Here is a 26,321-nt window from a genome sequence, read left to right on the forward strand (position 1 = left end):
ACATGCCAATTTCTAGATTTCCTTCAACCCATATTTACTTCAGACTTGATCTTTGTACATATGTATTTTTTTTCTAATTTGGAAAACTTGCTAAAATAGCAGCTTAAATTACTTCACACCCACCAGAAGCGCTAAAATGAGAAAGGTTGATAACATTAAATGTTCATGAGGATGTGGAGCAACTGAAACTCCTTCATTGTTGGTGACAAAGTGAAATAAACATTCAGACATCTATCCCATGATGCAGCAGTTTCACTCCTGGGTATTTACCCAAGGGAAATGAAAACACATGTCTGTAAAAAGATTTGTACAAAATTGTTCTTACTAACTTTATCACAATGGTCAAAAATTTGAAGCCTAGGTGTACATCAATGGGGAATGAATATACAAACTGTGGTATATTCATGTAGTGGAATACTCCACAGTAATAAAAAGGAATGAATTACTGTTATGTACAACCATTTGCATGAGTCTCAAAAACGTATTACCGATTGAGAGAAACCTTACATAACTGACTTCATACTGAATGGTTCCATTTAGATAAGGTTCCAGAACAGGAACATGAATCAGTAGTAAAAAACAATCAGAACAGTGGTTGCCTCTGGCTGGGTGGGGATGGAGAATGACTGGGAAGGAGTATGAGGGAACTTTCTGGGTGATGGTAACATTCTGTATCTCGATACAGGCTTGGGTTCAGGTATGCATGGGTCACTGCTTGCTTATACACAGGCATATGCAAATGATTCAGATTTGTGCATTATAGAACATATAAATTTTACTTCATAAAGAAAAGACCTATGAAAAACACCTAAACAGTGGTATAAAAACAGAAGTATTTGGGGGAAAGTATACTGATATATACAACTCAATTTAAAATACATTGAAAATATGCATTGGCCATTAAATAGAAGGGTGACCGGCCGGGCGCGGTGGCTCAAGCCTGTAATCCTAGCACTTTGGGAGGCCGAGACGGGCGGATCGCGAGGTCAGGAGATCGAGACCATTCTGGCTAACACGGTGAAACCCCGTCTCTACTAAAACTACAAAAAACTAGCCGGGCGAGGTGGTGGCGCCTGTAGTCCCAGCTACCTGGGAGGCTGAGGCAGGAGAATGGCGTGAACCCGGGAGGCGGAGCTTGCAGTGAGCTGAGATCCGGCCACAGCACTCCAGCCTGGGTGACAGAGCGAGACTCCGTCTCAAAAAAAAAAAAAAGAAGGGTGACCATGTGGACATATTTGTGGTAAAGCAAGCACAGAAAATGTTAATTGTAACATCTAGGTGTTCAGAATATGGGTATTTACTATAAAACTCTGATGAGTTTTCTTTATGTTTGAAAAACTTTTATGAATTGTGATGGAAAAATACTGCTCAGGTTGGAAAGTGGAAGGCTGCTGATCAGTTGGAACATATTTTGTTTTTCACTGGTACAATGTCCATTTGTGTCACTGCAATTGAATGGCACTCTTCTAAAATTAAATTTAAGTAGTATTGTAAATGGTTAACAAAAAAAAATAATTAGCTAAAAGGTCTCTTGGCCAGATTCCCAGCTGACCAAAAGCCCTTTGCAGGTTGAGCTTTTGCTCAGACTCCTTGGAGGCAGACATCCCAGACTGGGGGCACACGATGCTCTCTGGACCTTCCAGGTTCTGTGAGGTACCTCAGAAATGGGACTGCCAACTCTGAGCCTGGCCCACAAGCAGGCCCCTTCTCCCATGGATGATCTCATTCTGTCCCCATGGACACTGGGAACCATAACGGGAATAAACTCTTCTAAAGCATTTCATTCAGAAATGCTTCAAGGGAGAAGTGAGCATCGTCTTGCTGCTATGTTCAATCTGCCAACTCGGAAGCCCAAGAAATGAATTCTCAAAGGATCAGAGTTTTGCAAGCATGGTCCAGAAGCTTGAGTTTCTTCATTCTCATGGAAGGGTGATTGCGTCGGGGAAGAGTCTGCCTTGAATTAGTCTCTGGCAGTGATTCAAATCTCATTTCTCCTTTTCCATTAAAGGAGGTGGAGGGCAGGGAGGGAATCACTGGCCAGGCTTAGGCTGGTAAGATAAGTCACTGCTATGATATTCATGAGGACTGAGAATTGGATCCTCTACCATGTTAACCTGCCTCTTTCATCATCACACTACAGAGGCCATCAGCATTTTACCTCTGGGGTCTTCCTGGCAATGAACCTAGTCGGTTAGCACCCACTCATCATCCTGATGAGAAGATGCAGGCTGTCTCCAACCCAAGCACATGGCCCTTCCAAGACACATGCAGGTACATGCAAGGTCACAGCAGCTGAGAAACAGAACAGCTGCCTCCTTAAACTCTCCTCAGGAAAGCTTTGCCCTTCCACTTGACAGAATCAGGGCAGGGATGGAGAGCATCCCCTAAACCACTTTTGAAAAGGGCAAGTCCAGAAAGGGCAGCATGGTTGCCAGTGATGTGGGGAGCTTATTGTTTCATGGCTGACTACTATGGGCTGAAAGTTTATGTCCCCCCAAAACTCTTACGTTGAAAACCTAACCCACAGTGAGGATATTCGGAGGTGGGATCTTCGGGAAGTAATTAGGTTTAGATGAGGTCATGAGGATGGAGCCCCCATGATGAGATCAGTGCTCTTATAAGAAGAGGACAAGACCCCAGAGAGCTTACTCTCAGGTGTAAGGATACAGCAAGAAGACAGCCTTCTACAAGCCAGGAAGAGAGCCCTCACCAAGAACCCAACCACGTTGGCACCCTGGTCTTGGACCTCCAGCTTCTAGAACTGTGAGAAATATCTGTTGTTTATGCTGCCCAATCTACAGTACCTTGTCCTAGCAGCCTGAACGGACTAAAATACTGATATTGATGGCAAACAAGTCCGCCATCAGATGGCCTGACTTCCAGGAGAGTATCTATCTTTGTGGTATGGTCTCATAGCACAGTATTGGAAACTGTATGGCTGTGGCAACTAGACTCGGATGTGGCTTTCTAGCAGCATGACCTCTTGGAAGATGTCAGACCATTGAGCAAGATTTCTCGGAGGGCAAGATTTGTCCTGTGTTCCTGTGGTATGGAGAAGCAGCTGGATTAAGGTGGTGGTCTTTGCCTAACCTCCTTTTCCCTGTGCAGGCACCCCACTGTCACAGAACAATGATCTCCATTAAGTTTTCCTCTGCTGCAATTATCTTCATCAAATTTTCTTCTGGCAATCCTCTTTTGAGTTTTCTGTGTTAGTCACAATTACAAGTCAAAAGAATCATCAAGAGTTAAGGCCTAAGTCCCTGCCTAGCCCATCATGAATAACCCAGTGTCAACAGCATGTATGTTTTGGACAGCGATGTTGATGTCACTACTCCTTGGGTTGGCATGTGGTCTGTGTCATCAGGGTTGCAGTTGCTCACCATATAGGGAGTCTGGCCCACTGGACTCATTCAGCTAGCACTCCAAAGGGTTCACTGACCTATGAAAGCAGGAGGCAGTGGGAGCCCTGGAGAAGGCAGTGATTACAGCCTTGTTAGTATCATCTCTCTTTCCCACAGACACTGTGGTATGGTGGCTATTTTCCCAAGTGCCTTCTAGCAGGCAAACATTTTGGGCTGTGGTGAAGGGAATGAATGAAAGTCATGACTTCTGATATGTTTTCTTCCAGTTTACTCATGGTTAGTGAATGGTCCTGGAGAATCTGCCCTTCTAGGACTCAGATTTCTATAAAGTTAATACTGAGTTAAGCAAACAGAATACTGTTCAAGCTCCTGCTTTAAGAGTCAAAACATGTAATCTTAAAACTGGTCCTCAAGAAGTATGCTTTCAGTGCACAACACAGGGCACAAAACCACTTGAGACACAGTTGAACTTTTGTGAATAGATTTTTTGTTTTTTTTGTTTTTGTTTTCGTTTTTTAAAGTACAATTTTCTTTTTTTTTTTTTATTGTACTTTAGGTTCTAGGGTACATGTGCATAACGTGCAGGTTTGTTACATATGTATATTTGTGCCATGTTGGTGTGCTGCACCCATCAACTCGTCAGCACCCATCAATTCATCATTTATATCATGTTTAATGACACTTGTCCATGGGTATGGACTGCTTAGCTTTCCAGAGTCAAAGGCACCTCAAGAATTTTACTTTGATAAGAGCTTTGGTTTTTAAGAGACTATTTTGACTAATCTTGTTCAAAAGCATCCCTCCCTTCCTCACAGAGAACATTTAGGATAAGGTTTGCTTTAAGTCAAACTTAAAGCTTGACTTTGGTTGCTTAAGTCAAACTCTGAAGGCTAAATGAGCAGTATTCTCTGTTATAAAGCTAACTATGGGCAGTGCTTTTAGTTGCCATTTAAGGAACTCTGGCAATCTAGTACAGTAACTTCACCACTCAAATTGGACCCTAATTGCAAGTCACAAAGACAACTCTGCCTGTTGTGGTATAGTCACTTCATTTCTATGTCTTTGTCTGTTTGACTCACATACTTAGAATATATGAAGAAGATGGAAGACAGAGATCTGCCAATCAATGTCATATAGTTCATATTTTTCAGATTTCTCAAACTTACAAGCAACATTCGTGATTTTATTTCGAGAACAATATGTATCTCTGAAATAATCATGACAAAATAATATGCAACTCAAGGTGACAAATTAATTTTACTCTATTATCTCTTCATTTTTCTCAAACCACATGAATAAGAATAGTATCTATACTCTGAAATGCCCACCTGGTTGCTTAAGTCATTCATTTGAAATGCAAAGATTGACATCTCTTTACAGATGGCTTATTGTTAACTTTTGATAAGTTTCTGAAGTCACTGGCTTAATAAAAAATAAATGAAATTTCTTATGGCTACATATTGCCAAGTAATACTAACTACCTCAAAATGGAATCATAGGGTGGAGAGGCCAATCAGAGCAACCCTGAGCATAGTGTTCTAATCACGGCCAAATTGAATTCAGTTGTAGTGATTCTAGATGGAGATTTCTAATTAGAACAGAGACAAATTCAGGTTTTGTGGAGCCCAAAGTTTATACAATTATAACAGCCCTTGGTGAAAAAAAAAATTACAAAATTGTGGATACAAACTTGTTAAGGTGAAACTTAAACATCATTACCTTTCATGGCAAATCTGGCTTTGAATTAGACCAGTTAAAACCTCACAAACTGAGAATAACTTGATTTACTTCATCAGCATCTAATCATACCAAGTATTGAAAGTATTTGAGGTGCTTTGATGCCTGATAATTTTTAACAGTTAAAGGCTACTGAAATGCTTAAAATATTTTATAGCATAATGAACAGGGGAAGTGGCAACTCAATCTCTGCTGATGTGTCCTTTCAGCCCATGAAAATTTAGAAAAGAGGTGAAATCACAAGTAAGTTGGTAGTGCTAATAATAAGAAAGTAGCCAAGAAAATTGAAAATTGATAAGGAAAAAACTTGAAGTTTTTAAACTTTTATTTTAGATTCATGGGTACATGTGCAAGTTTGTTATACAGGTAAATTGTGTGTTACAGGGGTTTGGTGTACAGATTATTTCATCACCCAAGTAATAACCATAGTATCCAATAGGCAGCTTTTCAGTCTTTACCCTCCTCCCACCCTCCACCCTCAAGTAGGCCCCAGTGTCTATTGCTCCTTTCTTCGTGTCCATATGTGCTCAGTGTTTAGCTCCCACTTATGAGAGTGTAAGGTATTTGGTTTTCTGTTCCTGCATTAGTTCACATAGGATAATGACCTCCAGCTCCATCCGTGTTGCTGCACAGCACATGATCTTATTCTTTTTTAATGGCTATGTAGTATTCCATGTTGTATATGTGCCACATTTTCTTTATCCAGTCTACTGTTGATGGGCACTTAGGTTGGTTTCATATCTTTCCTATTGTAAATAGTGCTGCAGTGAACATACAGACACAAGTGTCTTTATGGTAGAACAACTTATATTCTTTTGGGAATATACTCAGTAATGGGATTGCCAGGTTGAATGGTAGTTCTATTTTAAGTTCTTTGAGAAATCACCAAACTGCTCTCCACAATGTCTGAACTAATTTACATTCCCACCACTACTGCTGTATAAGTATTCCCTTTTCTAAGCAACCTCACCAGCATCTGTTTTCATTATTTTTTAATAGTAGCCATTCTGACTAGTGCAAGATGGTGTCTCATTGTTTTGATTTGTATTTATCTAATGATTAATGATGTTGAGCATTTTTTCATATGCTTATTAGCCATATGTATGACTTCTTTTGAGATGTGTCTGTTCATGTCCTTTGCACAATATGTAATGGGTTGGTTTTTTGCTTGTTAATTTGTTGAAGTTTCTTACAGATTCTGGATATTAAACCTCTGTTGGACGCATAGTTTACAGATATTTTCTCCCGTTTTGTAGTAGTCTGTTTGCCCTGTTGGTAGTTCTTTGGCTATGCAGTAACTCTTCAGTTTAATTAGGTCCTGTTTGTCAATTTTTGTTTTTGTTGCAATTGCTTTTGGCATCTATGTCATGAAATCTTTGCCAGGGCCTGTGTCCAGAATGGTATTTCCTAGTTTATCTTCCAGGGTTTTTATACTTTGAGGCTTTCCATTTAAGTTTGTAAACCATCTTGAATTGATTTTTATATATGGTGTAAGTAATGGGTCCAGTTTCAATCTTCTGCTTATGGCTAGCCAGTTATCCCAGCACCATTTGTTGAATAGGAAGTCCTTTCCCCATCGCTTGTTTTTGTCGACTTCGTCAAAGCTCAGATGGTTATAGATGTACAGCTTTATTTCTGTACTCTCTAGTCTGTTACCTCGGTCTATGTGTACCATGCTATTTTGGTTACTGTAGCCTTGTAGTACAGTTTGATGTCAGGCAATGTGATTCCTCCAGATTCTTTTTGCTTAAGATTCCCTTGGCTCTTTGGGCTCTTTTTTGGTTCCATGTGAACATTAGAATAGTTTTCTCTGTTCTGTGAAGAATATCATTGGTGGTTTGATAGAAATAGCATTGAATCTGTAAATTGCTTTGGGCAGTATGGCCATTTTAATGATATTGATTCTTTTTATCCAAGAGCATGGAATGTTGTTCCATTTGTTTGTGTCATCTCTGATTTCTTTGAGTAGTGTTTTGTAATTCTTATTATAAAGATCTTTCACCTCCCCAGTTAGCTGTATCTCTAGGTATTTTATCCTTTTTGTGGCAATTGTGAATGGAATTGCATTCCTGATTTGGCTGTCAGCTTAGGTGCTGTTAATGTATGGTTGTTGTTAGGAATGCTACTGAGTTTTGCACATTGATTTTGTATACTGAAACTTTGTTGAAGTTGCTCATCAACTCAAGCAGCTTCTGGTCAGAGACTACGGGGTTTACTAGGTATAGAATCATATCATCTACAAACAAGAATAGTTTGACTTCCTTTCTTCTTATTTGGATGCCTGTTATTTCTTTCTCTTGCCTGATTGTACTGGATAGGACTTCCAGTACTATGTTGGATAGTAGTAGTGAGAGTAGGCATCCTTGTCTTCTTCTGGTTCTCAAGGGGAATGGTTCCAGCTTTTGTCCGTTCAGTATAATGCTGACTGTGGGTTTCTCATGTCAATAATAAGATGGCACTTATTATTTTGAGGTATTTACCTTTGATGCCTAGTTTGTTAACGATTTTTAACATGAAGGGATGTTGAATTTTATTGAAAGTCTTCTCTGCATCTATTGAGATGATCTTGTGGTTTGGGGTTTTAGTTTCGTTTGATGAATCACATGTATTGATTTGCATATGTTGAACCAACCTTGCTTCCCAGGGATAAAGCCTACTTGATTGTGGTAGATTAGCTTTTTGATATGCTGCTGGATTCATTTGCTAGCATTTTGCTGAGGATGTTTGCACCTATGTTCATCAAGGATATTGGCCTGAAGTTTTCTTTTTTTTGTTGTCTCTCTGCCAGCTTCTGGTATCAAAATGATTCTGGCCTCATAGAATGAGTTAGGGAGGAGTCCCTCCTCCTAAATTTTTGGGAATAGTTTCAGTAGGAATGGTACCAACTCTTATTTATACATCTGGTAGAATTCAGCTATAAATCCATCTGGTCCTGGGCTGCTTCTGGTTGGTAGGCTTTTTATTCCTGATTCAATTTCAGAACTCATTATTGGTTTGTTTAGGGCTTCAGTTTCTTCCTTCTTCAATCTTGGGAGGTTGTGTTTCCAGGAATTTATCCATTTCAACTAGATTTTCTAGTTTTTATGCATAGAGGTGTTTGTAATAGTCTCTGAGGGTTTTTTAAAAATTATTTTTATGGGGTTGATGGTAATGTCCCCTTTGTCATTTCTGATCGTATTTATTTGGATATTCATTCCTTTCTTATTTATTAGTCTAGCTAATGGTTTATATATGTCATTTATTCTTTCAAAGGACCAACCCCTCGATTTGTTAATCTTTTGTATGGTTTTTCGTGTCTCAGTTTCATTCGGTTCAGCTCAGATTTTAGTTATTTCTTGTCTTCTGGTAGCCTTGGGGTTGGTTTACTCTTGTTTTTCTAGTTCCTCTATGTGTACTCTTAGGTTGTTAATTTGAGATCTTTGTAACTTTTTGATGTGGGCACTTAGCAGCATAAAATGTCCTCTTAACAGTGCTGTAGGTGTGTCCCAGAGATTCCGGTGTGTTGTATTTTTGTTCTCATTAGTTTCAGATAATTTCTTGATTTCTGCTTTAATCTCATTGTTTACTCAAAACTCATTCAGGAGCAGGTTGTTTAATTTCCTGTACAGTTTTAAGTGACCTTCTTCTTATTGATTTGTATTTTTATTGTGCTGTGGTTTGAGAGTATACAGTTGGTATAATTTCCTCTTTTTTGAATTTGCTGAGAATTGTTTTATGGCCAGTTGGTCAGTTTTAGAGTATGTCGCATATGCAGATGAGAAGAATATTTATTCTGCCATTTTGGAGGTGGAGAGTTCTGTAGATGTCTTTTAGGTCCGTTTAGTCAAGTATTAAGTTCAAGTCCCGAATATCTTAGTTGTCTGCCTTAATGGTCTGTCTAAACTGGCAGTGGGATATTGAAGTCTCTCGCTATTATTTTGTAGTCATCCAAGTCTCCTAAGTCTCTAAGAACTCATCTTATGAATCTGGGTGCTCCTGTTTGGGGTGCATATATACTTAGGATAGTTACATCTTCTTGTTGAATTGAACCCATTACCATCATATAATGCGCTTCTTTGTCATTTTTTAAAAATCATTGTTGGTTTAAAGTCTATTTTGTCTGAAATGAGAATAGCAACCCCTGCTTTTTTTCTGTTTTCATTTGTTAGGTAGATTTTCATCATCCCTTTACTTTGAGCCTGTGTGTGTCATTACATGTAAGATGGGCCTTTTGAAGGCAGCATACAGTTGGGTCTTGCTTCTTTATCCAACTTGCCACTCTGTGCCTTTTAATTGAGACATTTACTCTGTTTCCATTCAAGGTCACTATTGATATGTATGGATTTGATTCTGTTATTTTAATGTTAGCGGGTTATTATGCAGACTTGATTGTGTAGTTGATTTATAGTGTCAATGGTCTATGTACTTAAGTGTGTTTTTGTGCCAGTCAGTAATGGTCTTTCCTCTCCTTATTTAGCACTCCCTTTGAAAGGCAGGTCTGGTGGTAACTAATTCCCTTAGCATTTACTTGTCTGAAAATGATCTTATTTCTCCTTCACTTATGAAACTTAGTTTGGCTGGATGTGAAATTCTTAGTTGTAATTTCTTTTCTTTAAGAATGCTGAATGTAGGCCTCCAATATCTTCTGTCTTGTAGGGTTTCTGCTGAAAAGTCTGCTGTTAGCCTGATGGGGTTCCATTTGTATGTGACTTGCCCCTTGTCTTTATCTGCCTTTTACATTTTTAATTTCTTTTCAGCCTTGGTCGATCTGATGACTGTGTGTCTAGGGGATGGTCATCTTGTGTAGTATCTCACAAGGGCTCTCTGCATTTCCTGAATTTCATTGTTGCCCTCTCTAACAAGGCTGGGGAACCTTTCATGGGCAATATCCTCAAATATATTTTCCAAGTTGTTTGCTTTCTCACCCTCTCAGGGACACCAGTGAGTTGTAGATTTGGTCTCTTTACATAATCCCATATTTCTTAACAGTTTTGTTCATTCTTTTTAAAATTTTTTCTCTATTTTTGTCCGACCGAGTTATTTCAGAGAGCTAGTGTATTAGTCCATTTTCATGCTGCTGATAAAGACATGTAAATTGCTGAGACTGGGCAGTTTACAAAAGAAAAGGTTTAATTGAACTTACAGTTCCACATGGTTGGGGAGGGAGGCCTCACAATCATGGTGGAAGGCAACCAGGAGCAAGTCACATCTTATGTGGATGGCAGCAGGCAAAAAGAGAGAGAGCTTGTGAGGGGAACTCCTCTTTTTAAAATCATCAGATCTCCTGCCTCTTTTTAACACCATCAGATCTCCTGAGACTTACTCACTATCATGAGAAGAGTATGAGAAAGACCTGCCCTCATGATTCAATTACCTCCCACGAGGTCCCTCCAACAACATGTGGGATTTCAAGATGAGATTTGGGTGGGGACACAGCCAAACCATATCACTCCACCCCGGCCCCTCCCAAATCTCACATCCTCACATTTCAAAACCAATTATGCCTTTTCAACAGTCCCCCAAACTCATTTCAGCATTAACTCAAAAGTCCACAGTCCAAAGTCTCATCCAAGACAAGGCAAGTCTCTTCTACCTATGAGCCTGTAAAATCAAAAGCAGGTTAGATACTTCCTAGATACAGTGGAAGTACAGGCATTAGGTAAATAGCCATTCCAAATGGGATAAATTGCCCAAAACAAAGGGGCTACAGGCCCCCATGCAAGTTCGAAATCCAGCAGGACAGTCAAATCTTTAAGCTCCAAAATGATCTCCTTTGACTCCATGTCTCAAATCCAGGTCATGCTGATGCAAGAGGTGGGTTCCCATGGTCTTGGACAGCTCTGCCCCTGTGGCTATGCAGGGTACAGTCTCCCTCCTGGCTGCTTTCATGACTGGTATTTTCATGGCTGGTCTGCAGCTTTTCCAGGTGCACAGTGCAAGCTGTCAGTGGATCTACCATTCTGGGATCTGGAGGATGGTGGCCCTGTTCTCACAGCTCCACTAGGCGGTGCCTCAGTAGGGACTCTGTCTGGGAGCTACAACCCCACATTTCCCTCCACACTGCCCTAGCAGAGGTTCTCCATGAAAGCCTTGCCCCTGCAGCAAACTTCTGCCTGGACATCCAGGTGTTTCCATACATCTTCTGAAATCTAGGCAGAGATTCCCAAACCTCAATTCTTGACTTCTGTGCATTCGCAGGTTCAACACCACATTGAAGCTGCCAAAGCTTAGAGCTTACACCCTCTGAAGCCATGGCCCAAGCTCTATGTTGGCCCCTTTCAGCCATGGCTGGAGCAGCTGGGACACAGGGCACCAAGTCCCTAGGCTGCACACAGCACGGGGACCCTGGGTCTGGCCCACAAAACCATCCTTTCCTCCTAGGCCCTCCTGTGATAGCAGGAGCTGCCATGAAGACCTCTGACATGCCCTGGAGACATTTTCCCCATTGTCTTAGGGATTAACATTTAGCTGTTCATTACTTATGCAGATTTCTGCAGCTGGCTTGAATCTCTCCTCAGAAAATGGAATTTTCATTTCTATCACATTGTCAGGGTGCAAATTTTCTGAACTTTTTTGCTCTGTTTCCCTTATAAAACTGAATGCCTTTAACAACACCCAAGTCACCTCTTGAATGCTTTGCTACTTAGAAATTTCTTCCACAGGACACCCTAACTCATCTCTCTTAAGTTCAAAGTTCCACAAATCTCTAGGGCAGGGACAAAATGCCACCAGTCTCTTCGCTAAAATATAACAAGAGTCACCTTTGCTCTAGTTCCCAACAAGTTCCTCATCTCCATCTGAGACTACCTCAGCCTGTACCTTACTGTTCATATCACTATCAGCATTTTTGTCAAAGTCATTCAGCAAGTCTCTAGGAAGTTCCAAACTTTCCCACATTTTCCTGTCTTCTGAGCCCTCCAAACTGTTCCAACCTCTGCCTGTTACCCAGTTCCAAAGTCGCTTCCACATTTTTGGGTATCTTTTCAGCAATGCCCCACTCTACTGGTACCAATTTACTGTATTAGTCCATTTTCACACTGCTGATAAAGACATATCCAAGACTGGGCAATGTACAAAAGAAAGAGGTTTAATTGGATTTATAGTTCCACATGGCTGGGGAGGCCTCACAATCGTGGAGGAAGACAAGGAGTAGCAAGTCACATCTTATGTGGATGGGAGCAGGCAAAAAGAGAGAGAGCTTGTGCAGGGGAGCTTCTCTTTTTTTTTTTTTTTTAAGATGGAGTCTCACTCTATCACCCAGGCTGGAGTGCAATGGCGTGATCTCAGCTCACTCCAACTTCTGCCTCCCAGGTTCAAGTGATTCTCCTGCCTCAGCTTCCCAAGTAGCTGGGATTACTTGTGCCTGCCATCACACCCAGCTAATTTTTGTATTCTTAGTAGAGACAGGGTTTCACCACGTTGGCCAGCCTTTCCTCAAACTCCTGACCTCAGGTGATCCACCTGCCTTGGCCTCCCAAAGTGCTGGGATTATAGGCATGAGCCACCATGCCTGGCTGGAAACTCCTCTTTTTAAAACCATTAGATCTCCTGAGATTTATTTGCTATCCTGAGAACAGCATGGGAAAGACCTGCCCCCATGATTCAATTACCTCCCACTGGGTCCATCCCACGACATGTGGGAATTCTAGATGAGATTTGGGTGGGAACACAGCCAAACCATATCAGCCAGTCTTCAAGCTCTGAGAATGTTTCCTCAGCTTGATCTATTCTGCTGAGATTGTATTATGAAATTCTTGAAGTAAGTATTTCAGCTCTGCCAGATCAGTTTGATTCTTTCTTAAAATGACCATTTCATCTTTCAGTTCCCATGTATACCGTAGATTCCTTGGACTGTGTTTTAACTTTCTCCTGAACCTTAATGATCTTTATGCCTATCTATATTCTGAATTGTATGTCTATCATTTCCGCCATTTCAGTCTGGTTAAGAACAATTATTGGGAAACTAGTACAGTCATTTGGAGGTAAGAAGACACTCTGACTTTTTGAGTTGCCAGAGTTATTGCACTAGGTTTTTTTGTTTTGGTTTGGTTTGGTTTTTGTTTTTTTTTGTGTTTTTTGTTTTGTTTTGTTTTGTTTTGTTTCATCTCTATGGGCTCATACTTCTTCAATCTTTGAAATTGCTGTCCTTTGGATGTGATCTTTTTTGCCTTTATTTTCTTTAATGCCCTTAGGGCTTTGATTGTAGTATAAGGTGACTGTCTTCATTTCTGCAAGATGTTAGGGGACAAGGCTCAACTTGGCACTTCTGGGCTGTATGCTGTAACTCTGGGGGGTTGGTACTGGGTCACAGCTTTATTCTTTGGCCCCTTGTGGTTAGCAACCTGCTTTACTGGAGGGGTCGAGGTATTCCCTGTCTGCTGGCCACAACACTCCAATGGGGGATGCTGGCCACAGAGTTTCACTGGGCCAGTGGCAACGGGATCTGTGCTTGCTCATGCATGCCAGCAGCCGCAGCAGCATGTCAGGGTGCACACATATCAGCTGGGGAGGAATTTTCCCTCCAAGTTGAGGAGTGAGTGGGAGGCAGGCCAGTAAGGGAGAAGCAGCAACTAGAGAGTCATGTAGGCAAGAGAGTTCTCTTCTAAGAGAGGAGACATCCAGACTTACTCACATCCAGGAAAGTAGCTAAAAGAATTGGACAGATTAAAATTGAAATAAATTGAGGAAAGTTAAGTGAAGCAAACTCCCTGAGGATATAGAAAGGGATGAGGTCAAAAGAATATGGAGGAGCAAGGATGTGGAGAAATTTCTTTGTACATTGCGAGTAGAACTATAAAATGGTGCATCTGTTGTGGAAAATAATTTGGCGGATTCTCAAACAGTTAAATATAGCTTTACTGTATGACCCAGCAGTTCCACCCAAAAGAATTGAAAAGAGGGAATTAAACAGATACTTGTACTTGTGCAGTGGTTATTACAACATTGTTCACAATAACCAAAGGTGGAAACATCCCGAGTGTCCATGAACAAATGAACTGATTTTTAAAATGTGTTATATACATATAATGGAATATTATTCAACAATAAAAAGGAATGAAGTTCTGATATGTCCTATAACATGGATAAACCTTGAAAACATGCTAAATGAAATAAGCCAAATATTGCATAATTCTACTTAAATGAAATATCTAAAATAGGCAAATTCATACAGATACAATGTAGATTAGAGGTTGCCAGAGGCTGAGGGGAGTAGGGAGTTATTAAGTAATGGGTGGATAATTTCTTTTGGGGATGGAGGAAGTGTTTTTAAAATAGCGGCAATAATTCATAACACTATAAATGTAATCAATGTGATCATATACTTAAAAATGGTTAAAATGGCATATTTCATGTTATATGAATTTTATGCCAATAAAGTTTTTAAAATGTAATGCCAGCCATAAAATATGTCACGATTCAATTTGGTCAATAAAATATTCAAGTATTTTATTTTTAAAAATATTAAGGAATTAGCACCGAGCAAGACAGAGTTCTCTTCCTCTGAGTTGGGGGCATAGGTGAAGTTGTGTACAGATACAAATAAGATTGTCCTTATGTGATGGTTAATGTGTCATCTTGATTGGGCTAAGAGTTGCCCAGATGGCTGGTAAAGCATTATTTCTGGGTGTGTCTGTGAGGGTGTTTGTGAAGGAGAGTAGTATTTGAATCAGTAGGCTGGATAAACAAGATGGCCCTAACTGATGTGGGTAAACGTCACCTAATCCCATGATGGCCCTAATAGAATAAAAATGTGGAGAAAGGGTAAATCACTCTGTTTGACCTGAGACATCCATCGTCTCCTGCCCTTGGAAATCGGAGATTCTGGTTCTCAGGCCTTCAGACTCTGACTGGACTTATATCATCAGCCCCACCTCATCCTCCCATTCTCAGTCCTTCAGACTTGGACTGAATTATACCACTAGCTTTCCTGTTTTCCCAGCATGCAGGTTGGTCATATCTAACCAGTGTCTCATTGGTTCTATTTCTCTGGAGAACCCTGACTAATACACTTTGTCTTCATGGACATTAACAGAGTTCCTTACAGTCTCTATTTCCTTTGCTAAACAAGAGTCAGGCTCCTCTGCTTGGGGTAGATGGGGATTGGTAGAGATTTAATAAGGAACTGGAGGAGAGCAGTGAAGGTTAAGAATGGCCACCAAGGGGATGGGAGAGGGAGATGACCAAGGATAACAAAAGAACAGTTGAGGTATTCTACTGGCCAGCTGCAGTTGGTACACTGCAAATGTGTAGTGTTTCGTCTTCATGGTTTCTTGATTTTTTTCCGCGGCTGCACTAGGCAGAGGAGTTAGAGAAGCTGGATTGCTGGACTCATCCTGGATGGGGGGTTTGTGGGATGGACACTGCAAAAAGCTAATGGCTTAAGAGGGCTATTTTAGAGGGCTAATAAAAGAATGGTTCCCAGGCCAATCATCAGGTTCAGACTTGGTGTGAAAGAGGAGTCAGAAAGGGACTGATAACCCTGGAGACAGTGGAGTTGACATGAAAAAGTGGGTTTAATGAGAGTGAGGAGTGAGAGACAGAACAGGATATTGGGCTTTCAATGTTGCAGAGATAGGACTCCTTTAGTTGACGACATGATAAGAAGAGGTTGTAAAGGTGAAGGGGAAATTGTAGAAATGGTTGGTATATTAAAGTAGACCAACAGATATGACAAGTAGTGTATAATGGCTTCATTATAGTAGAATATTATTTCTTGCTCCTACAAATAGTCCAAGGTAGCTAGTGGGGATTTTCTACTTCACTGTCATTCAAAGACCCAGGTGAAGGAGGCCTTGTTACCAGTTGAATAGCTGTCAAGATCATCTGGGCATTGACGTAACTTAGCATAAGGAAAAAGAGCAAGAAGCCTGTGCAGGTAGTTTTATGGGCCTGAAAGAGGCATGCATCATCCCTTCCCATCTCATTGGCCAGAGCTTAGTCACATGGCCACACTAAGTTTCAAAGAAGCCTGGGAAATCTGTAGTTGTGTGTCCTGCAAAAAGAGCAACCAGCAGCTCCCTTTTTAATAGCATTTGTTGTTTTGATGCTGCTGCTCAGTTTAGTTCTTAAGTCCAGAGATAAATTTTGAAAAGGTTAACAGTGAAAGACCCTTCACAGAATTACAAGAAACTATTTTAAAATTCAGATGGAACAACAACAACCAAAAAGCTCATATAGCCAAGACAATCCTAAGCAAAAAGAACAAAGCTGGAGGCATCATGCTACCAGACTTCAAACTATACTACAAGGCCGCAGTAACCAAAACTGCATGATATTGGCATAAAAACAGACACCTAGACCAATGGAACAGAATGGAGAACTCAGAAATAAGACCACACATCTACAACCATCTGATCTTTGACAAACCTGACAAGAACAAGCAATGGGGAAAGGATTATCTATTTAATAAATGGTGCTGGGAGAACTGGCTAGCTATATGCAGAAAACTGAAACTGGACCCCTTCCTTACACCTTGTACAAAATTAACTCAAGATGGATTAAAACCTTAGATGTAAAACCCCAAACTATAAAAACCCTAGAAGAAAATCTAGGCAATACCATTCAGGACATAGACACAGGCAAAGATTTCATGATGAAAACATCAAAAGCAATTGCAACAAAAGCAAAAATTGACAAATAGGATCTAACTAAAGTAAAGAGTTTCTGCACAGCAGAAGAAGCTATCATCAGAGTGAACAGGTAACCTATAGAGTGGGAGAAAATTTTTGAAATCTATCCATCTGACAAAGGTCTAATATTCAGAATCTACAAGGAATTTAAACAAATTTACAAGGAAAAAAATCCATTAAAAAATGGGCAAAGGACATGAAAAGACACTTCTCAAAAGAAGACATTAGTGCAGTGCAGTCAACAAACATGAAAAAAGCTCAACATCACGGATTATTAGAGAAATGCAAATCAAAACCACAGTGAGATACCATCTTAGTCAGAATGGCAATTATTAAAAAGTCAAGAAACAACAGATGCTGGCGAGGTTGTGGAGAAGTAGGAATGCTTTTACACTGTTGGTGTGAATGTAAATTAGTTCAACCATTGTGGAAGACAGTGTGGCAGTTCCTCAAAGATCTAGAATCAGAAATATCATTTGATCCAGCAATCCCATTACTGGGTATATACCCAAAGGAATATAAATCATTCTATCACAAAGATGCATGCACATGTCTGTTCATTGCAGCACTATTCACAATAGCAAAGACATAGAATTAACCCAAATGGCCATCAATGATAGACTGGATAAAGAAAATGTGGTACATAGACACCATGGAATGCTGTGAAGCCATGAAAAGGAATGAGATCATGTCATTTGCAGGGACATGGATGGAGCTGGAAGCCATTATCCTCAGCAAACTAATGCAGGAACAGAAACCAAATACTGCATGTTCTCACTTGTAAGTGGGAGCTGAAGAATGAGAACACATGGACACAGGGAGGGGAACAACACACACTGGAGGCTGTCAGGGGTGGGGTGGGGAGAAGGAGAGCATTAGGAAAAACAGCTAATGCATGCTGGGCTTAATACCTAGGTGATAGGTTGATAGTTGCAACAAACCACCATGGCGCACATTTGCCTATGTAACAAACCTGCATATCCTGCACATGTACTTAAAATAAAATTAAAATTAAAATTAAAAATTTTTTAATCAGTTGAAGAAGACTTATTTGACAATATATGGGAGGTTTTCAATTCTAGCTATATTTTGTAAATCTATTATTTTTAAAAATTTGCCTAGTTTCATCTCTATGACCCAGTTTTCTCATTTGATAAAATGGGTTTTACTTATTTTCCTTCATCAGAAATGTGTTTAAGGGTTTTTGGTTTTTTGGGTTTTTTTTTTTTTTTTTTTTTTTTTTTTGTAATACAGACCCTTTATCACCTACCTTGTGCCAGCAGAAAATATTAACTAACACTAAGAAATACTCATGAAGTCGCTGAAAGCATTAGCCCTTACAGTGAGCCAAAATGGATTTTGTATCCGATTTAAGTGCAAAAGCCATTTTGCTTGTGACTGTTACTTCAACAAATGAAATAAAGACATTTGAGCCACACAAATAGTTTGCCTCTGAATAAGCTGCTCAGTGTTCATTTTTAAATAAGGTGAAGCCTCCCCAAAGTGTATATTATCCACTCTAAATTTCCCACCAATAGGAAGGCAAGGCAAGCACAGCCATCAGCTGAGAGTCATTGGCTGGGAATGTTGAGCTCATAGTCACTCCACCCACAAGGAGCTGCTGACAGGGGGTGGGGCGGGGGTGGAGGCATGTGAAAGATCTGTACAACAAAGAGCAACTTCTCTCCAGAAGATACTTTATCCCAAGAGCCATGTGATAGTATTCAAAAGGCCTTGGTGTAAACTTAAATAGTTCACCATCTTCCTTTCCAACCTTATATGGAAATTCTTCCGAAAATAAACCCTGTCTTGGTGGGGAAAGGCTGTTTAAAGAAACATGGTGAATTACTACAAAGTAGTAGGTGTGCCTCAAAATGCTTCCTCCTCTGATATTAAGAAGGCTTATCACCAGTTGGTTCTACAGGTGCACCCAGACAAGAACCCAGGGAACAAGGAGGCATCTGAGAAGAAATTCAAACAAGTAGCAAGAGGCCTGTGAGGTCTTGTCTGATGCCAGGAAATGAGTATGACAAATCCAGAAGGAACTGAACCAAAAGGGAAACAGAGGAGATGGCAGAGACAAAAAACATTTGGAGGAGGAACTATGCATTCTCAGGATTCTCAGGAGATAATTTTTCCATTGGCCTTGTGGGTAAAGCCAGGAGATTCCACTCCTCCATCTTTAATGTGACTCCCATATTGGACACAGGATTTTCCATTTTCGTATCTCTGGGCTCCAGAGCAAGTACCCCTACCTCTGAGACATTTGAACCCTTTGTAAGCAGTGGAATGAGAAACTTCAGACTGGTCACCACTTGTAGCCAGACAGTAAATGGCAAGAGAGTTGTTACAAAGAAAGTGCTAGAAGATGTGAGGGGGAAGAATGAAGCAGAAAAAGAAAGACTGTTTCATGAGATTCCTCCCCATCATTGGTAAGAAGTTGCCACTGTGTTCTTTAACAGGGAGATTTTCATATGAGGCTGGGGTGTTTTGATGCTTATGAAAGACTGAATTGAAATTTGAGAATGTGTTGAACGAGGATGGACAGAGGTCAGCTTAGTTCAAACCTCTCATTTCACAGAGGAGGGGGATAATGTGCCAGATGTTGCATAAGAACCTAGTAAGTAGCGGGGTAGAGCATCCATCCCCGGTTTTCTGATTCTAAATTGAGCCTCCTTTCCCTTATGCACCATCTGGGACAGTAGAGGCCACCACCGTAAATATGGCCTTCCCAGTCAGTGCAGAGCCCTGCCATCATAAATTCCATTGACTTCAACGTTTTTTTCCTGCCCTACCTTGTAATTGCCTAGTTGCCTGTATTGATGGCTACTGTTTGTCTCTTCCTAGGCTCTTTTCTCTTTGCTGCTTCTGTTCCTACCTATTCTTTCTTCTTATACATTTCCCATGGACCATATCACAAATAGCTTCAATTCAGTTACTTAGGTATAGATTAATGTTGGCAAAGAGAATGAGTGAAAAGTAAATGGGTTAAGATCTTTATATGCTTTTAAAATTTATACTTTTTTATTTTAATTTTTTAGAGATAGGGTCTCACTATGTTGCCCCGGCTGGCCTTGAATTCCTAGGCTCAAGCAATCCTCCCACCTCAGCCTCTCAAGTAGCTGGGACTACAGGCATGTACCACCATACCCAGCTTTTATATGCTTTTTTCAATAGCTAACATTTATTGAGTGATCAGTGCATGCAGGAATTCTACTTCACAAAAGTTATCTCAATAATATTTTCAGCAGTGAAATACAGTAGTTACTTTCCCCCATCACATAGATAAGAAAATGAGGCTTAGAAAAATTCAGTTATGTGCCCCAGGCCCCACTAATAAGCAATAAAGTAGTGTCTTAGTCTAAAGCACATGCTTAGCTAGTGAGCTGTAATATCTATGAATCCTACTCATTTATTTTTAAATCTAGATTCTTGCCCTCATTGGAAATTTAAACCTATCATCTCTAAACTTTACTTCCATGAATGAGTACTTGCTGGAACTTAATAAGCATGTAAACGTTTTTTATTGCCCAACAGGAACCTGAAGGTTACTTTTACATGAAGACACAATCAATGTGAAAGTTTTACTGACACTAACAAATGATTATCAGTTAACACACAATTCCCAAGATATGAAATATCTTTTTGTTTTGGACCTCATCATGATGTACATACAAAATCTTGGTTTTGTTTTGTTTAGCTGGAGTTGGTCACACTCCAACCCCTTCATTTATATTAATACACACACTGGGATCCAGAGGAGTTGTTCCTTATGGAAAGGTAGTGATAGAGTCTGCATTAGAACCTGTCTTCCAGTTTCCAATCCCAGGCTCATTGTAGTACAGCATGCTGTTGGCAGAATTTGGATTTCACTTGCATCCCATGGAAGTTATGTATCAAATTATTAGCTTTCTTAATCAAGGAACTTTCCTGTGTGTACGTTTTATGAAACGTAAAAATGTTTCATAAACATTTTTATGAAACGAATGTTTTATGTAGTCTTTGAACTTTTTAATCTCAGTGAATTTTCTGAGCCTAAACAGGAATATGCCTACATCTTTCTGGCAAAGGGGAGCACACTGGCAGAAAGGAAGCAGAAGGTGGATTTGGAATCAGAACACATCCCATTTCTTTCAAAGCCTATCCATTTCCACTTAATAGTCACTGAGAACCTCCTACATGTCAGGCACTGTGCGTGATGCTTTGCATCCATCATTTCTAATCTCTAAAGTCCTTCATGGGTTTATTTCCATCTTAAGGTGAGGAAATTGAGGCTCAGGGCAGTTAAGTTCCCTACCCAGGGTCACATAGCAGTTTCTGGAGACAGGATTCAGATTGCAGCTTGCCTGACCATAAGCTTCACTTCATTATGCTCTATTCCACTCTCATTCCTTTGAGCTGCTCTAATCAGGGTTTAAGAGGAATGTTTGGTTTGTATGTATGAATTAACTATATTTATTTCAACATTTCTAAAATGAGGATTTCCAGATGGAGCTTTCTTTTACCAACCCTGGTCTGAGGTGAACTGCAGTGTGTCTACTGAACAAAGGGAAAATCAGACTAGAGCATGAAACATGATTTTTCCATTTTGTCTTAAGTAAAATCCAAATTTCAGCATTTTTCACAGGCATAGTTGGCTTTTGACAGAAATGCTGAGTTGTCAAAGGACTTTTTGCCAGCAAAGGTTTTTTTAAAATTCACTTTGAGTTAGTCGAGGAAGTTTTCTTGGTGTGTAGAAATGAAAGCAGTGTCATCTCTTCCTGATGTCTGTTTAAAACATGTAGTAAGTGAAGTGTGAGCACACAACAGCCGAGGAAAGATAGAGGGCAGGAGGGCTTTGCTGTTCAGTATAACATTCCGAGCCAGTGTGCAAGACACAGCGTGAGCTTTAAGGTCACATCTAATTTGGTCTCTGACCTCACAGTGTCTTCAGCACGGCTACTGTGGTTTCCAGGGGCCAGAGGCTCCTCTGCCAAGTCTCAGACATGCAAGTTTCACTAATCGGCAAATCTCTGGGATTACTACTTGGCTAATAGGAAGAAAAGTACTTTAGGATTATTGAGTCAATTCCTTTGTCCTTAAGGAATTTCCTGCTCTTGTACTATGAATCAGCTGCTTTTTAATGTTACAGTCTCTCACAAATTAATGTGAGACATTTTGTGTTCTGGTAGCTGACAGAATAAAGATTTCCCAAACTCAAAACCACCATAGACCAGGTAGAAGTAATTCCTTGTTCTGCTCTGGTTCATATTAGGTGGGTGACAAGTAAAACGAGGATCTGGTCCTGTCGAGAATGATGGAAGGGATAATGACAAGTGATTGTATAACTCATAGCTCAGGGAGCATTTGCAAGAGCAGTTTCTCATAGAATCTTGTCAGAAACCCCACCAAGGAGGAAAGAGAAGAGAAGGGACTTGCCTAAGGTCACAAAGTGGGTGTTTCTTCAGCCCCCTAGCCTGCTGCTATTTCTCCCACACTCTCAGGAATTCAAAGCACATCTTCTTCCCAGCGTGAGAGTTGGAGGAGCTGCCCTGGGGATGGTGTGGGAGGGAGTCCGTTTTATGTAGTTGCAGCTACACACGGTGTCCCCATGTCTGTTGGTCAGTGGAGGAGGTAGGTACAGAAGTATGTGGGTATAACCATGAACAGAAATGTCATGACTCTCACCGACCGTGCACAGCTGGTTTAACTCTTGAATCCAAGTCGCCTAAGAACCAGCTCAGGTTCTTAAGAGACATAAGGTCCCCACAGCAAACAATAACGAAAATAATGTGGCATTCAGCATTCTTCTCAGTGCTTCCTTTCCAAAAGTTTCAAACCACTTTGTATATTTGGGATCCCCATCTCTTTTGTGAGAAGCCTGTTTTTATTTCACCCAAAGTTTTGTAGTCTCTCCAGAATACCTGGAGTGCAGCGTACCTGACTCTGCCTAAGGGTGCAGGGAATGGACTCTGAGCAGAACAGGGAAGGGATTTTCAGCTGGCAGGGCCCTGCCCCTCATTACCTTATTTGGAAGTTTGAGGATCCATTGAGAGGGAGTGTGGTAGAGAAACTCATCTTGGAGAGGTTGATTTTTGGGTTGAGGCAGGATGGTTCCCCCTTTAAAGGGCAGGAAAGTCTCCCAGAGGGTGAGTCATTTTTCTAATGCCCAATGTTGCAATTGTGAAGACTCCAGGAAACCTAAGACTCTAGTCCCCATAGGACCATCTAAAAAACATATATTTAAGTATCAAGAGAAGCAGAGGGGATTATAAAAGAACATTGGCTTTGGCTGCAGGTATATGAGAGTTCAAATTCTATGCACCCCTTTCCTAATTTCTTGATCTTAGAGGGTGAACTTCTTTTGATCCTTGGCTTGCCTGTAAAATAGATATGATCATCTCTGCCCATTCTAATTTACAGAGTTGTTTTAGAAATTAAGTTCATGGAAAATTCTGCATAAACTTTAATAGATTTTATAAATGGAAAGTGTCATTATTCTTTTCAGAAGCAACATCTTTGATCCTTAAGGGTACATGCAGTAAGCTTGCTATCTGCTTTTTAAGATGTGATGTTTGCGATAGGATCTTGAAAGCAAGATCGGCTATGGATTGTGTTTAATGCCAAAATATAGCTAAAAGATGTAAGATAAAAATAGAGGATTGCATTTTTTCCATTTTAGCACAACTACAAATGCTATATTTTTAGCTTGGGCACAATTGGTACGACTTTTACTTCTGAACTTCCTTTTTTCTTCATTATCCTTGAGCTTTTGGACTCATATGTTGGCTTTACCTTCTGCTTCCATTATAGGAAATTGATGGAAAATCCCTGCTATTGATGACAAGAAATGATGTGTTGACAGGACTTCAGTTAAAATTGGGGCCTGCTCTGAAAATCTACGAATATCATGTAAAACCTCTGCAGACAAAGCATTTAAAGAACAACTCTTCATAGTACAAATTGGGGTCTTCGACCTCAAAAAATACATAATGACATAATTTAGTTTCATGTGATGAAACTTTGTAAACAGAATACATACATGTGTATATGTAAAGGATTTCAATCAAATGAAACGTTATCCTATTGGATAGACTAGGCAATTCATCAGCTGACCTGAAATCAGCCAGGAGGAGCAAGGACAAGATGCACACAGGGTGGTTTTCCTCATGGAGTTTGTCAAATAGAATGATCTTTGACACGATTAGACACTCCTCCCCACAAAGGCTTTGAAATCGTAAGGATTTTCCTCATCTCTTTATAGACTGCTTTCCCAAAATCTTTATAAAAGAATTTAATTGAATGACCATCTTTTGGTTACAGATGTAGGATGAGTAAAACAAGAAAATTGGGGAGGGGAGAAAGACGAAAGGGATTGCTGTCTCCCTTGAATTCCTCTGCTCCTTAGAGCTTGTGTTACTTGGATGGAATTGCCGACACCCTTTTTTATAGAGGGTTCTCCACTTGACCTTATTAAGGTTTTATTGGGATATGCTGCAGTGTTTGAAATGAACATGCATCAGCCCCTTCAGGAGCAGAATCATAGCTCTGAAAAGAGAAGCTCCGTTGTGTACTGAGGATATCCATCCATATTCAGCTAGCTTTCAAATGGGGTAATGATATTTTCTGCATAGATTTTCTTTTAAATTGGTTCTTTGTTTCTGAAGAAAGGATTTTTTTTTAACTTCATGGTTTTATTTATAATAATTTGTTTCTGAAGAAGTTTGCTGAGAGTTACAGGTCAAAAGCCTTGTTACTAGTACAGAATATTTTATATATATATTCCTTCATGACGGTGTAATTTTTTTAATTGTCCTATGCTTTGTTCAGTTCCTGGGTTAAGTACTTGTTTTTAAGAGCTTGGAAAAAGTGGGCTTGCTACATCTCTGTTCAAAGAGACATTTGTTCAATCTCTGTGTGTCAGCGCCTTGTTCAATTGGTGCTTTGTGCCTGCAATAAAGCATCGCTTCAGTTTCTTGCCGGTGTGTCTTTGATCCTTTCTGTTTCGTTGCTTCTTCAGTGGGGATTAAGGACTAAGGCCTCCTGGAAACCAGGGAAAGAAAATTAAGCATTTTGGGGGAAAAAAACTTTAGAGGTAGAAACTATATAAATCTATGTGTGGATTTATCTTCTTTTTAAAGTGAATCATTCAAGTGGATCTCATTTCTTCTCTCATCCCCAATTTTAGGTATTATTTTAGCCAAAGATTTTTTTTGTTTGCTGTAGGCCAGGGCGGGGTCATGATTTTTTTGAAATTCTAATAAAAGCTACTGACTTTCTGTGCAGACAGAAGCTCACATTTCCACATACAAAACTTGCAGGGAGTTGGTGGACTCATAATTTCCCTCTTCCTCCTCCTCAAGTTAAGAGTTTCTATTTTAGAGAATACCATAATTCAGTCCCCTGTGGAGGTAATTTCTTGAAAGAACAGAAAGTCTGAAGATGACAGTGAAAAAAACACAGGAAGTGGTATAGATAGTAGGTGGGTTTAAAAATGCATTCCAAATTAATTCAATTATAGAGCGTACGGAGTATCTGAAATTTAAGTAATGCTTTGTTTTCACTGTAAGTGGGAAAAGTGGCTACAAAAGAGACTTTTTTTTTAATCTCCAAGTTACCACAGTCTACCTAAGACAGAAAACACAAGTAAAAGGCAAAATATATAGTTAAGTGTTGTGAGGAGTGATGGAGACAAAAGGTGAGAACGGCAGCTGCTGGAGACCTGGATAGGAAAGAAGGGATTCCTGGATCAAGCAGAAGGAAGATGGAATGAGGATCTTGATGAAAACCTCTGTGAGGGAGTTTTCTGCAGTAAAATCATGATGATGTTTGACCTGTCTCTACCTCAAAGGGATAGTATGAGGTATTTCTAAGCCTTGCTTTTGTGCATCCACCTGATATGTTCTGTAGTCGTTTGGAATAGGTTTGGTTGTGAGCGATGGAAACTGTCTCTCCCACACCCACCAATTAATAAACTAGATAGACACCTACTTCCCTCTCATGTAAATGTCCAGATAGCGGGACCAGAGGTGGTGCGGCTCTACATGATGGTAAGAACACAGTTTCTGCCTATGGTTTTTTTCCATCATGCATGACATCCATTCCCAGAATCATTTCATAAATAGATGCTATTTTTGCCATCATCATTTGAATTCCAACCAGTGGGGAGAAGAAAGGGGAAAGGAACAGACCTTCCTTTAAGGATACTTCCAAGAAATTGTACCTACTACTTCCTTTCATATCTTGTGGACTGGAAGTCAGTCACATTACTTGAAATATATCATGTTTTTATTGGAAACCATTAGCCCAGTTAAAATTCAAAGTTCCATTATTCTGTGGATAACGGAAAACGGATATTGAAAGACAACTTGCTGTTACCACTGTCAGTTGACCACTAAACACTCATAGCAAATGACACTAAAAGGGTGTCTTTGCTGGTATTTTTTCTCGAGATTCGAACTTGCATTCAACTAAGTCAACTAAACCTCAGATTTGGACTCCTCTATGAGTACTTGGGGGCGAGGGGAATTGAAAAGCAAACAGAAAAGTATAAAATCATCCTTCAGCCTCTGATGAGAACTTTCAGGCAAAATTAGCAATTTAAAGATAGTCTGCCTTCCCTACACTCAGCATA

The 26,321-nt window shown here is 40.0% G+C and overlaps 1 protein-coding gene across 9 annotated transcripts in view; it reads left to right on the forward strand.

Moving 5' to 3' along the window:
• The window catches only part of SAMD13 (sterile alpha motif domain containing 13), a 98,553-nt gene that overhangs the window by 25,221 nt on the left and 47,011 nt on the right, over window positions 1-26,321 (forward strand). For 4 of the 9 annotated variants that reach the window (XM_017869114.1, XM_017869115.1, XM_017869117.1 and 1 more), the window contains one exon: window positions 23,501-24,662. The exons of 4 other annotated variants lie outside the window; for them this stretch is intronic. In XM_017869114.1, coding sequence (XP_017724603.1) covers window positions 23,501-23,644 — 144 coding nt within the window. In that variant the 3' untranslated portion in view covers window positions 23,645-24,662. Of the gene's footprint in view, window positions 1-18,632; window positions 19,141-23,500; window positions 24,663-26,321 lie in introns of those variants that run through there. One more of the 9 variants, XR_001884894.1, reaches the window with a different exon arrangement.

Source organism: Rhinopithecus bieti, unplaced genomic scaffold (genome assembly GCF_001698545.2).
Source record: "Rhinopithecus bieti isolate Rb0 unplaced genomic scaffold, ASM169854v2 scaffold_4600, whole genome shotgun sequence".
Lineage (NCBI taxonomy): Eukaryota > Metazoa > Chordata > Mammalia > Primates > Cercopithecidae > Rhinopithecus > Rhinopithecus bieti.